At 33.0% G+C, this 12,998-nt stretch overlaps 1 protein-coding gene across 4 annotated transcripts in view; it reads left to right on the plus strand.

The window, feature by feature from the left end:
* The window catches only part of AGL (amylo-alpha-1,6-glucosidase and 4-alpha-glucanotransferase), a 34,030-nt gene extending 21,236 nt beyond the window's left edge, over window positions 1–12,794 (plus strand). For all 4 annotated transcript variants that reach the window (XM_084526962.1, XM_084526960.1, XM_084526961.1 and 1 more), the window contains 11 exons: window positions 486–661; window positions 2,534–2,636; window positions 3,906–4,131; window positions 4,601–4,712; window positions 5,061–5,196; window positions 6,835–6,947; window positions 7,697–7,908; window positions 8,526–8,623; window positions 9,179–9,266; window positions 9,355–9,488; window positions 10,045–12,794. In XM_084526962.1, the coding sequence (XP_084383088.1) occupies window positions 486–661; window positions 2,534–2,636; window positions 3,906–4,131; window positions 4,601–4,712; window positions 5,061–5,196; window positions 6,835–6,947; window positions 7,697–7,908; window positions 8,526–8,623; window positions 9,179–9,266; window positions 9,355–9,488; window positions 10,045–10,162 (1,516 nt within the window). In that variant the 3' untranslated portion in view covers window positions 10,163–12,794. The remainder of the gene's footprint in view (window positions 1–485; window positions 662–2,533; window positions 2,637–3,905; window positions 4,132–4,600; window positions 4,713–5,060; window positions 5,197–6,834; window positions 6,948–7,696; window positions 7,909–8,525; window positions 8,624–9,178; window positions 9,267–9,354; window positions 9,489–10,044) is intronic.
* Window positions 12,795–12,998: the final 204 nt, after the last annotated feature.

A 12,998-nucleotide genomic window follows, 5' to 3' on the forward strand; every position in this document is an offset into this window, starting at 1 on the left:
TATTTTTAGACAACGTGCTAAATGATTTAATGAATTATTTTACCATGAATATATATATAAATTTATATATATACAAATGTGTCTTTAAAAATGATGACTAGGTTTTACAAGCTTTTATTTAAATAAAAAAGAATTATAAAATATTTTTGCTTTCTTATACTTTTGAGGTCTCAGATCTGTGTATGTAAACCAATTTCACTATTTTGCCATCTTCCCTAAAAGTATGCAAAGCAAAAATGCTCCCATTGGCGTTAATACATTAAAAATGTAAGGCTAATTTTGGGCACCTATTTTGGAAAAAAGAGGGGTATACAAAGTAAAGCTTATGTGCAAAATTAATGCATAATACTCAGAATAACTCATTGTTAGTCCATCGTATTTATTACACATAACATCTATTATACTTTTCTGTAAATGAAAAATGTAGACTGCTGTTGCTGAATGCAAAGGGTTTTGTTTTTGTTTTTAATTATGTTGAATTACAGCTTTGTGCAGAATGGATCAACATTTGTTAAACACCTTTCCTTGGGCTCAATCCAGATGTGTGGGATAGGAAAATACTCATGTCTGCCCGATCTGTCTCCTTCCTTACATGATGTTCCCTATAGACTGAATGAGATTACAAATGAGAAAGAACAGTGTTGTGTTTCTTTGGCAGCTGGTAAGTGAACACAACATTTACAACAAAACAAAACCTCACAAAGCAGTTAAATTGCTTTGAAAAACTATAAAGTTTTCTCCACTATGCTTGGGATCTAAATGTCAGCATCTGTATGTAAAATTTAGGTAGCTTTTTTCTTCACTTCTCTCCTGTGCTTTAACTTGTGTTCCAGATAAAGGTTTGACTGTTTAAAACTATGGCAGTTTTATCTAGCAGTATTTTTGGGGACAACCATTTTGGTTTTGCTCTTGGAAATAAAAGCTTGTAAATATTTTATTTAGAGACATTCTAAACTATATCCAATTTTACCCTGTATGGAGATCTGCAATTATGTTCTCTATCTTAATTATGTCTTTTGGAAAGAAAAATATATACTTTCCATAATAGGCTTTAGTTTGTTTTTAAATGTGAATTTAAGAAGTGAATTGTAATGGAGTCTAAGCATGGATTTATTGTTTACAAGTTTTCAGAAAAATGTAAGAACCATTAGTGGACCAGAAGAACCTCTGGTCTGGACATGTCCCTGAAAGGGGCAACAATAGCTGCTTAGGAAAGAACATAAACACAGTCAGCAAACAGTATTTATTCCTCCAAATGTTCTGCCAGCATCTGGCAGTCCTTGAACTTGGCACTTTCCTAAATTGAAAGCATTAGCTCCTGTGTTTAGTGACTTAGAATGGATTTATTTTTCCCTAAGTTGGTCCATTCCTTTTTTGAAACTATAGAAACTTAGCATCTACAGGTTCTATGGCCTCTGTCTGTCTGGTTTTTGTTTTGTTTCCTCTTTTTTTTTTTTTTTTTTTTCCTGCTGTCTGTCCTTCTCTTATGGAATTTTACTGCTTTTAGTTTCTGTTTTTTTTTTTGTACCGTTCCATTTGCCTGTTTTAGTGTTGCCTGGAAGCACAGACAAGCACTGTTCTCTTAATTTAGTCATAAAGATTAATTATATGAAAGGGCTTCCTTTTAAATATTCCCTTCACGTAGTTGAGTCTGTGATATTTTTAACTCTTGAATAGATTGTCATTCTCAAGTTGCTTATTGCCATATTCTATAAAATTAGGGAGGTGTGAAGGTCATCTTTGAGCATTAGCAAATGCTTTGAATAAGTACCTAATAGAAGCTACAATTTAGTTTGAGCAAGCATGCACAACAGACTATTGTTTTGAGCCTTTATTATGGAACTTTTTGTTTGTTAGACTGGAAAGTTAATAAATAGAAGAAAAGACAAGGATGGATTTCACTGTTTTAATTATTAAGAATGAGTCTTGCTGTTAAAGCATAAAAATACATGTCATAATGTCTGCAGTAAGATGTAGCTCTAGAAGCTGCTGGAAAAAAGAAACAGGATTCCTTTTATAGTGGCTGAGAGTATTACTAGGCTGAAGAAATTCACAGCTCTCCAGTCATTCCTTTTATGATACTGAGATAGCATGGCTTTCATACATAAACTCTTGCAAGCAGAGCATTATGTATATTGCCATACTTCTGGCTTTTTGTTCATTTTCTTCCTGTATTGTTTGTGGTTTTTGTTGTTTTTTGTTTTTTTTTTTTTTTTTGTGGGGGGAGGAGGAAGGGAGAGGGGTAGGAGTTGTGTATTTTTTTTTTTATTATTATTATTTAAGGGTGACATCAAGTGCTTTAATCAAAAAAAAAAAAAGAAAAACATGACTGTTACTGACATGCATAGTCTTTTGCATGATTTAGAAATTCTAGAAGTTAATTGTTCTAAAATGAGTTTCTATTTCAGGAAAAAAAAAAAAAAAGTAATTATGCATGTGAATATACTTTTACCTGTATAGTTCGTTACATACATGTGTTCTTGGAATTTCTGCCATATCAACAAATGAGTTCATCAATGACATTTCTTTTTAGGTTTACCTCACTTTTCTTCAGGGATTTTTCGCTCTTGGGGAAGGGATACCTTTATTGCACTGAGAGGTCTAATGTTAGTTACAGGGCGTTATCTAGAAGCAAGGTAAGTGTTGACTGATTCTTAGTTCTTACTGTTGCTTGAAATAGTTTTTCAGATAGTTAGGAAAAACTCATGCTCTTGCTCTTAAAACCTGGAAGAACATGCAACCTGTTAGAAACAGTTCATGTGCAAAATAAAACTTTAATGGTCTTAGATGGATTCATAAGTTCTTTTTACATGGAATGAAAAATACTCCTCATATTGCCTTTTTTTTTTTTTTTTTTAGCATTGATAGCATATTCCAGTTCTGTATAGATAAGGGAGTTTTAGCCCATGTAATGCTACTGCTTGTCCTTAAAGTGATTATTTTAAGTATACTTGTGTTATTGTTACTGAGCAATAATTTGAAAATTACTTAAGAACTTGAAGTAGCAAGGGATTTCTATTTTGATCAGAAAGGTACGAAGGTCTATCATGATTTTTTGGTGACTGCTAATACTACTCTATTAAAACTAGAAATCAGCTAACTGGATTATTATCATCTGATATCTGTGTATGATATGCTAATGTTTAGCCTGATAAATGAGTTAGATGTAAGCCAGACTTGCTGAGCTGGTATTCCAATTAATCTTTCACTTTGGGCATAGCTCTCCACAAGACACGAACATAAAAGTTAGTTTAAATTAGCATTTGTTTATGTTGTTGTATGTTTGGCCAGCTAACTGCTACCTTCCTCATACAGTAATATCTGTGGTCTACTAGTATGTTTATATTCCCTTTTAAAACGAGTTGGAGTCCGTGTCTTCTGCAAGGTTTGCACAAAGGTTCTCAAATGAAAATTCTCAACATCTCAGTTGCTGGCACCTCTCTGTATTTTAACAAGAAATTGTCACCTGCTCCTGCTCTCCCTCCTTGTCCACCCCAACCAAAAAGGTTACAAGGATAATCATAAACAGTAAACATCAGTAAAAACCTTTCCTCTGACCTCAGTGCGGTTTAGGTTGAGGGCCAATATCACAACCTATGAAAAATGAAATTGCCTTTACCATATTAGCAATGTCATATGTTTCATAAAAACAAATGTATTTAAATTTATTCATACTGAGAAATTTGAAACTTTTATTGTAAAAGAAGTTTTTGTGCTAGTGAAGAATTTAAGTGAAGTCATGCCAAAATGCTACAGTTGGAAGCTACAAATCTGTATTTAAGATCCAATTTTTCTCTTTGACTTACTTTGCTATTTAGATGAACTTGTACATTTTGTAATTAATATTTGGCTAAATAATTGCCTGAAATTAACTTAATCAAGACAGTGTTTTATTTCTGTTCTAGAAACATAATTTTAGCATTTGGTGGGACTTTAAGACATGGTCTCATTCCCAACCTGCTCGGCCAGGGGACGCATGCCAGATACAACTGTCGTGATGCTGTATGGTGGTGGCTTCAGTGTATCCAGGACTACTGTAAAATTGTTCCAAATGGATTAGACATTCTCAGATGTCCTGTTTCCAGAATGTACCCAAGAGATGACTCTTCTCCTCAACCTGCAGGCAGTGTGGTAAAGATGACTTCTGATTTATAAGTCATGAATGCAGCTATAATTTTTAATGAAAGGATGCAATTTTTCTGTTTACAGGAACTTGGCAGTATTTGTTTTTCTATGGTGAAAGATGACTACAGTGCAAGAAGTACATATTTTAGGCACTTCTTAGTACATCTGCATTACTTGATTAGAAAATTGTGGGCTGGAACTGGGGATGAAGAAAGAAAAAATCCATTGGCTTTACTTCTAAATTTTTCTTTGCTTTCAGTCTTGAAAAAATTTTATATTAATAATTCTATAATACTAAAAAATTTATAAAATGTATCCCATTGATAAAGATGCTATTGAAAATGCTAGATGCTTTTCTTTTGAATTCTAAAAAACTAGAGGCTAAGAATTGCTACTATTGGCACAATAGATACAGCCTTTTTAGTACTTTTTTATTTTGCCTTTCTCCTATCACCCAAACATGCAATCAATCTAGGATCAGCCGCTTTATGAAGTAATACAGGAAGCAATGCAACGACACATGGAAGGCATAAATTTCCGAGAAAGGAATGCCGGCCCACAGATAGATCAAAACATGAGAGATGAAGGTAACAAAATATAACACACTTGCTATGCAATTCAAAAGGTTAAGATTATATTCTTTTCCTCAAGTTATTAAGTTTATTTTTCAAAAAGTGTTTAATGCTATTAAAACAATATTACTTAAGGTAAATTTAATGTTTTAAGAGTGCTTGTTTTCTTTCAGCAACTGTTTATATGTTGTGGTGCAATTTTTTTTGAAAGTTCACTCAAAAAGTATAGCTGCCTTCAGAAACCCACTTCAGATCTCTTGTGTGAAGGTTTTTCATTTATTTAGGATGGTTGGGCTCAGCATGCATTTGGGGTTTTGTGTCAGTTAATGTACAGGCTTCGTACATGATATTCTTGCTTGGCAGGTTTTAATGTAACAGCGGGTGTTGACCGTGAAACTGGCTTTGTCTTCGGAGGGAACCGTTTCAATTGTGGCACCTGGATGGATAAAATGGGGGAGAGTGACAGAGCTCGCAACAGAGGAATTCCTGCTACTCCGAGGTACAAAATCTAACCTATGTGGGGGGCTGATTTCTTTTCAGCTGAAGTTCTTCTCCACAATTACACCTTTTGTTAACACATCTGAGAGGTGCTCTCAGTGCTCTATGTGTTTCTAACTTCTGTTTGACTGCTCAAGTATTAATTGTGTTTTTAATTTGTGTTCCTTTAAAGAAAAGAGGTGTATTTTTAGCAGGGGAAGCCCTCATCTTCATGGACTTTGCTCCATGCCAGGAGCGAAAGTTTTGAATTCAAGTAGTAAAACATAACAGGAAAAATTAGATGCTTGCAATACTAGATTACTGGAAAAATTTTTATTTAGACTGGTTATGAATAACTTTTTATTATAATTGTGTGATTTTAATATATTTTATAAGTATTTCTTATTTAGAATTCAAAAATATTTGCAACATCTAAGCTTAAGGCAAAAATAAAATGTTTTTAAAAATTAGCTCTTTTCTTGCAAATTTACAGCACTAGGGTATTCTTTAGTGAAATAAACTGTTTGATTTTCTTGCTTGATGCTGAAGGCAAAGTACTATGTAAGATGAGGAGAAATACTGTGGCAGTGTGGTAGGCTTCTGCAACAAATTACAAACCTAACCAGTATGATTTAAAGCAAGCCAGAAAATGAGATACAATGACAGACTAAGCGTCCTGTGCAGGAGTCTCCCAGTTTTTGGTTGGTTGTTGTTTGAGTTTTTCTTGTACAATTGTAAATTTTTGTCTTGGATTACAAACAGTAAAATATAATGGTCTTATTTCATAAAGGAGATATGTCAGGTTTCCTCAGTGAAAGAGTTCTATGGAGTGACAGTATTGTGTAAAAAAAAAAAAAAAAAAAAAAAAAAAAAAAAAGTTGCAATCCTAGCAACTATCAGTATATCTCTAATGCATACCTTTTGTTTACTAATAAATCAGAATCACAGAAGCTTTTGGCAAGCTAATTTATTTTCAACCTTCCAATATCACCTAGGATTTGCGTTTTGTTTCATTTGATTAATTCATGTCTTCCATGCAAGGATCTACTTTACTAATTTTCACAGACCAATTTTCAGCATTCAGATCATGTACAGACTGTGGCTGTAATAAGTGGTATTGTATTTAAATGATTTTTTTTTTCCATCTGGATGATAGTATTGGAAATCTTGTTTGTCCTCGTGAATTGTGTTTTGTTTGTGTTTTTTTGTTTTATTTTTCACTTTTTTCTTTCTTCGCTGAATTTGTATTCAAAGCTAATAGCAGAGTTATGAAATTGAATGATGTTGCTGTGAATGACTGGTGACTATTTACTAACAAAAGTCAGTTTAAGTTTTCAAATTCTTGGCCTTCTTTATAACAGTGAGGGAAAAGTAATTTAAAAAACATGTATGTTGGAAATAATATTCTTGTATACTGGAAATTATCCGGAGAAGACTATGAGAATGTATGTGGCAATACTTGATAGACATGGTACACAGTTTTGAGGCAAAATATTAACTTTAAAAAAAATCAGGTATGATGTGGGCTGCAACACAAAATGGGAAAAATTAAGTATCTGAATAATCTGTCCTTAAAGTTCAACAAGTAACTGAAAACAATCTGTATCCTTAATGGCCTTCTTAAAGTAATTTTTGGACTTATTTACTATTATCATTTTAGAGATGGCTCTGCTGTGGAAATCGTTGGCTTGTGCAAGTCAACTGTTCGCTGGCTTCTGGATTTATCTAGGAAAAACGAGTTTCCATTCCATGGAGTCACCATAAAAAGACACGGTAAAGACACACATCTCACAATTTCATGATTGGAATATAAATATAACTGAAACGAGCTGGTGGCAGTGTAACATCAGGGATGAATATCAAAACCATTCAAGAAGGTTTAGGAGGAAAAGTGGAAAAACTTGGGAAAGGATCTAGTATAGGTAAAATCTTTAGTTACCACAAAAGTTTATTACAATCAACATTCTCTGGTCAACCTATCAAATATGTTATTCTGTATAATAGGGTGTGGATTTCAAAGGAATTTTGGAGCCTAAATCCAATTTCTCACATAATAATTATATCACTGATATCCATTTATCACAATGAAACGCATCATTACAGAAGGTGAAGTAAAATGACACAAGATACATCTGTTTTGATCCTGTGTTGTAAATATTGGCAACTTACCTAAGTATCTTTAGATGCAAGAGATGGCATGTTAACATGCTGAAAAACGTTGATTAAAAATTTTAGACTTATTCAATTAATTAGTTACCATAGATCATAGTATCTCATACTGTTTACTCAGCTAATTAAAGCAAATGAGAAAATTTGTCTTGTAAAAATTTGTGCAGGTGTTGGAATTGATCTACAGTATAATTCAACTTCTAAATAATTCCCTTTTTGCAATGCTTCAATGACCTCTGGGTTAGGAATATCATAAGTAATACTGTAATAAACAGAACTAGGCATAAGCACACTTCTGTTGTTACCACTGTGGCCGTTTTCAGAAAATAAAATCCATATGTAATATCTTTCAGGAAAGGAGGAAACTATCACATATGATGAATGGGACAGAAAAATTCAAGCACACTTTGAAAAGCTCTTCTTTGTCTCTGAGAACCCAGCAGATCCAAATGAGAAACATCCAAATCTTGTTCACAAACGTGGAATTTATAAAGACAGCTATGGAGCTTCAAGTCCATGGTGTGATTACCAACTCAGACCAAATTTTACAATAGCAATGGTTGTGGTAAGTGAGGCATATGGGGGAGGGGAGTATTTTTACTTAAAAATATTTTATTTATTATTGAACTTAAATTGCCTTATAAGGTCAGTCTGCATGGCATTATATCAGGAATATATATTGCTTAGGATAAAGTTTCAAAGCTTACTTTCTTTTCCTCGCTTTTAATATTGATCTGTCTTAAAATATTCACTAAAAATATATCCCTGACAGAACTCAGCTATATGAAATGGCTGTCCAAATTCATCACTGGGATAAATTTGCAATGTTCACTGTATTCAAAGTGTTTGTGGGTTTTTGTTTTTTTTTGTTTTTTTTTTTTAGGTTAGCATGAAGAGGGGGGAGTCCCCTTAAATTAGCTCAAAAGAATGGGGTTGTTTATTTTCATTGTAAAGGACTTCAGCAATAGTCTTTTCCAAGTGTATTTAAAATAAATAAAGTCCAATGCAGTGAAATAGCTTTTGTCATCTTGCTTACTCTGACTTGTAGGTTCTGTAGGAGTAACTGTATTTTAATTCAGTAATATGATAGCTAGGGCTTTTGTGGTCTTCTACATTCATATACATAGTCCTGTGTTTGTACATGTGCAGAGTTTACTGAGTAAATCGTTATTATTTTACTAGGCACCTGAGTTGTTCACACCTGAGAGAGCTTGGAAAGCTCTGCAGATAGCAGAGGAAAAACTACTTGGTCCGTTAGGCATGAAAACTTTAGACCCAGAGTAAGTATAGTAGGGATAAGAATAAGTGTTAAAACATGCCAGTATGTATTATTTAATGTGTGGGTGTAATGTTTCGTTTCTTAAAATCCTCACATATACCTGTAAAATAAGGCTGCAATAAATGCTTCAGGAACAAGTATTTTGCTGTTCTAAAAGTCCATGCAGTTGCTTTTATTTATGTAGACAAGCGGCAGGTGGTTTTGGATGCCACATAACAGGCAAGTCAAATATGCTATCAAAATTGCATTGTAATGTTTACTTGTATATGATACAGTGTAAGCATACAGTGTATGCATTGCAGTTCGAATAAAAACATAAGGGCAAAATTACAAATATGTCATTCCAAGATTTTAACTGTTTTCCCACTAGTTTAAAGAGTATTTGGAATTCCATTGTCATGTAAAAGCAAAACCCGATGGAGACTTCCCTGACCTAACCATCATCAAATCTAAATGCTATGACAATTTTTTTGTTCATTTCTGCATCCTAATTTATGCCTTATTTTAGTTAATGCTTTGTTTACAAAATTTCTTTTTTTTTTTTTTTTTCTTGCAGTGATATGGTGTACTGTGGAGTATATGATAATGCTCTTGACAACGACAACTATAATGTAGCCAGAGGTTTTAACTATCACCAAGGACCTGTAAGAGTCAGTTTATTCCATTTCAGAATAAGTGCTGATAATTTTTCAAAATGACAGCTATAACCCTCTCTTATCATCCTTTTCTTAGGAATGGCTGTGGCCAATTGGATATTTCCTTCGTGCCAAATTGTACTTCTCAAAGCTAATTGGTCCACAGATATACGCAAAAACTGTAGTTATGATAAAGAATGTGCTTTCTCGCCACTATGTTCACCTTGAAAGGTAATACAGCAGCTAACAGGTTCAAAATATTCAGTAACTAGTGGTATCCACTATCCAATTGCATATAAAAGTATATATATAATATTATCATATGATATAGATGTCTGTGGTATAAATAACATCTATAATGTCTCAAGTCTATAATATAAATAACATCTGTTTTCTACATACAAAGTCCAGTGCTATAAATTCTATTGCAGATCTCAAGTCAGGTTTCAAGGACAGCTGCGATCTCATGCTGTTTATAGATTTTTAGAATTACTACTTACCTACGTATGAAAGACTGGGGAAAATACATTTTGTGTAAAAACTAGGAATCTTAATTTTGTACGAAAAATGAATTTCAGCAAAAAAATGTTGGGTGTCTGTTTTTTGTTTCTTTTTTTTTAATAAAAGTATTTATAAACAGCCTGCAAAACAAAAGAATTACAGGGCTAGTAGTGACAGAATAAAAAGATGGCAGATAAGTTTATGCGATATATTGTTTGTATATATTGAATAAATATATATTGAATGTATAATCTAACAAGAATGCTCTTTGTTTTTCCGTTATCAGGTCATCCTGGAAAGGGCTTCCAGAGCTGACCAATGAAAATGGACAATATTGCCCTTTCAGCTGTGAAACTCAGGCCTGGTCAATTGGTGTTATCCTTGAAATCCTTTATGATTTGTGAAAGTTTTTGATTGATGTGATGAAACTTCTGGGTCTTCTCGTTATAGGGCATAAATGAACACTTGGCTTACACTGCAACAGAAATGTCCTGCTCTGCACAATCATTAACTGCATCCTGACTTTCAAAAATGCTGAAAGCGAGCAGATCCTATGCTGAGTAACTGTGTGGGGCTTGTTTTTCTTTTGAAAATCAGGCCAAGAAAATAAAATAAAACTGCAGTGCACATGTAATGCAGAAACTTTTAGTAAGGAGCATTTGCACAAATTTATTTTAGGTAGCTTTGAAATTTAGACATCTCAAGTCAAAATCATACGTATAACAAAGCAGGGTGATTCTTTACTGAGCTAAACATATGAAGAACATCTCTCTTGTTTTTATTTTTGTTTTTTGTTTTTTTTTGTCTCTTTAAGAATAAATGGTTATTTGCAAATGCATGCTTAAGGAGTAGTAGACTAACATACAGCAACATACGCTAATAAAAGCTGAGTACTTTGTCTTGACCTGTATTGGGAGGAGGAGCTGTATGTGTTCATTTGAACACTCCATTAAGTAAACACAGAAATAAGTTTACAAAACATGTAAACCTTTGAAGTTGCATATAATATTTTCAAAGACCTTTAACTACTCTTTAGAGTTAATTCTTGAGCAATGATGAGACAATATCCTGTGCTAATCCATTTATAAATGTATTTAAATACTGTGAGTCTTGCAGCAAACTTATTTATTCATTTAAATGTGATTTTTCACTATGAGAAATTCGTAAGAAACGTGCATGCGCATAAAATGGACTGCATATATGTTAAGGGAGCCCATATATCTTTGGTTATGGAAAATACATGGCCACCTCAGGTCTTTATTCTTAGTAAAATCCTGGCTTTGTTGAAGCAAATAGAAACAATATCAGTAGGAAAAGAAATTAACCTACCACTGGTGAAAATGGGGTTTTAAAGACTTGTGAAATTACACCAGTAGGAATAAGCAGGCTACCTCTATGTGTAGTTCTTTGGGAACAACATCCAGTGAACAAAATGCAAAACACCTGTGTTCTTTAATGTATAGATACCTGCATGCCCTTACTGACCTCTGTTTAGCGTTCCCAAACTGAAAGCGTTTGGCAAAAGTGCAGTTGTAATTCTCCGCTCTCTATTCATGTGGGTTTTACATCTTAGTGGTAAAACAGGTAGAATAAATAGGTTGAAGTTGATGCTGACAGCTCCCTGCATCACAAGGGGGAAAAGCAAAATCAACAGTGCATTTCTTAATGTCAAACAACATACTGAAAATGAAATATATACATGATGAAATTATAACACACTAGTAACACATAGGTCAATATTTTATTGTACCAGTATTTTAAAGTTTGTTTTTTTTTTTTTTTTTTTACCCTTTTCTTAAAGTCTGAAGTGTAGCGCAAGTGTGCTGCCTTTTTCAGGGAGATGTTACAGATGCATTTAAGGGCAAGTTAACAGAAGACAGATAAATTGTAAGAAGCGGCTATACTTGCACTATTTACTTGAAAGGTTAATAATCTTATATAGATCAACTCCCTTGCTAAAGTACTTAAAAGTTCCGATTAAGGATGGAGTATATTGTACCTCAAGTTTTGAACTGCTGCAATACGTGGTTTAGGAGATCTATTTTCTCGACGTAATGTATGAGAGGTGTCACTTGATCAAAAATTTTACTGAAATGTCAGCAACAGATTATGAAAAATATTTATATGTCTTGCGCATTTAAAAAAATAATAATGAATTTCCAAGTTTCTTGATAATGATATTGAGATTTATGTCCTACTGTGTCACTATCATTTACTGTTTTCCTAGATAATTATTTCTTGTTTATTATTTCAGCATATGTTATGGCTCCTGTGGAAAGCAGGAACAATATAGCAGAATAAATTGTTCTTATTTGGTGAAAATACTTTGAAATTGGAAGTGGATCTTAAGAGATGTGAGAGAAAAAAGATTTCCAAAAGATGTCAAATTATAGACATAGGTAATAATACTCTTTGTATTGGGGGAAAATGGCAGAAATTATTCATCAAATTATTCCTACTTTATTACAGGTAACTTTTCACTGTTTTGCAAACTGCACTGCTGACAGTATGATTGTCACTGCTAGTTTATTTTTCTAATTTAATAGTAATATTTTAAAAGATAAAATCACTTCTGTACACAAATACATATGATGGAGTTTAAGCTTGTTTATGATGTTGCTTTTGCACTGGTTAGTTAAGTATAACTTTAGTGACAATAAATGTTTTATATAGGAAAAAATGTTTACGTAGCAAGAAAAGTAAGATGTTAGGCTATGACTAAGCTTCTAAGCTTTTTTTTTTTTTTTTTTTTTTTAAACAAACCTACTCAACATTTCATCAAACTGGACAGTTTGAAAATGAAGAAGGAAGAAAGCAATGTTAAATCTAGGATTATATGAGCTGGTGTTAATCTAGATAAACTATACTGAAGTGATAATATCTTAAAAATAGCCAACTGTACTTCTTGAAATGTTGACTGATCTTGAACTGTATTTTTATTCATTAGTACCATTTATATTATATGCTCAAGTGTCTAGTAAAGGAAAGCTATAAATAAAATTTGTTTTGGAAATAAATTAAAGAACTTGGTAACAACTGTGGCTCCACTATATTCCAGTTGATGTCTTTTGATCTGGGGTACTGAGATTTTTTTTTCTTCCCAATTAGTAACAGTTAACATTTTTTCAGTACTCCTGTGCAGTTGATAGCACTTGTTTTATTCAGAGATGATTAATTTGGGAATTCATGTAAAATGTATCATTCTGGCACTGCATGTTGTAATGTAAAATGGAAAGCTTG

Source organism: Aythya ferina, assembly GCF_964211825.1.
Source record: "Aythya ferina genome assembly, chromosome: 8".
In the NCBI taxonomy this organism is placed as follows: Eukaryota; Metazoa; Chordata; class Aves; order Anseriformes; family Anatidae; genus Aythya; species Aythya ferina.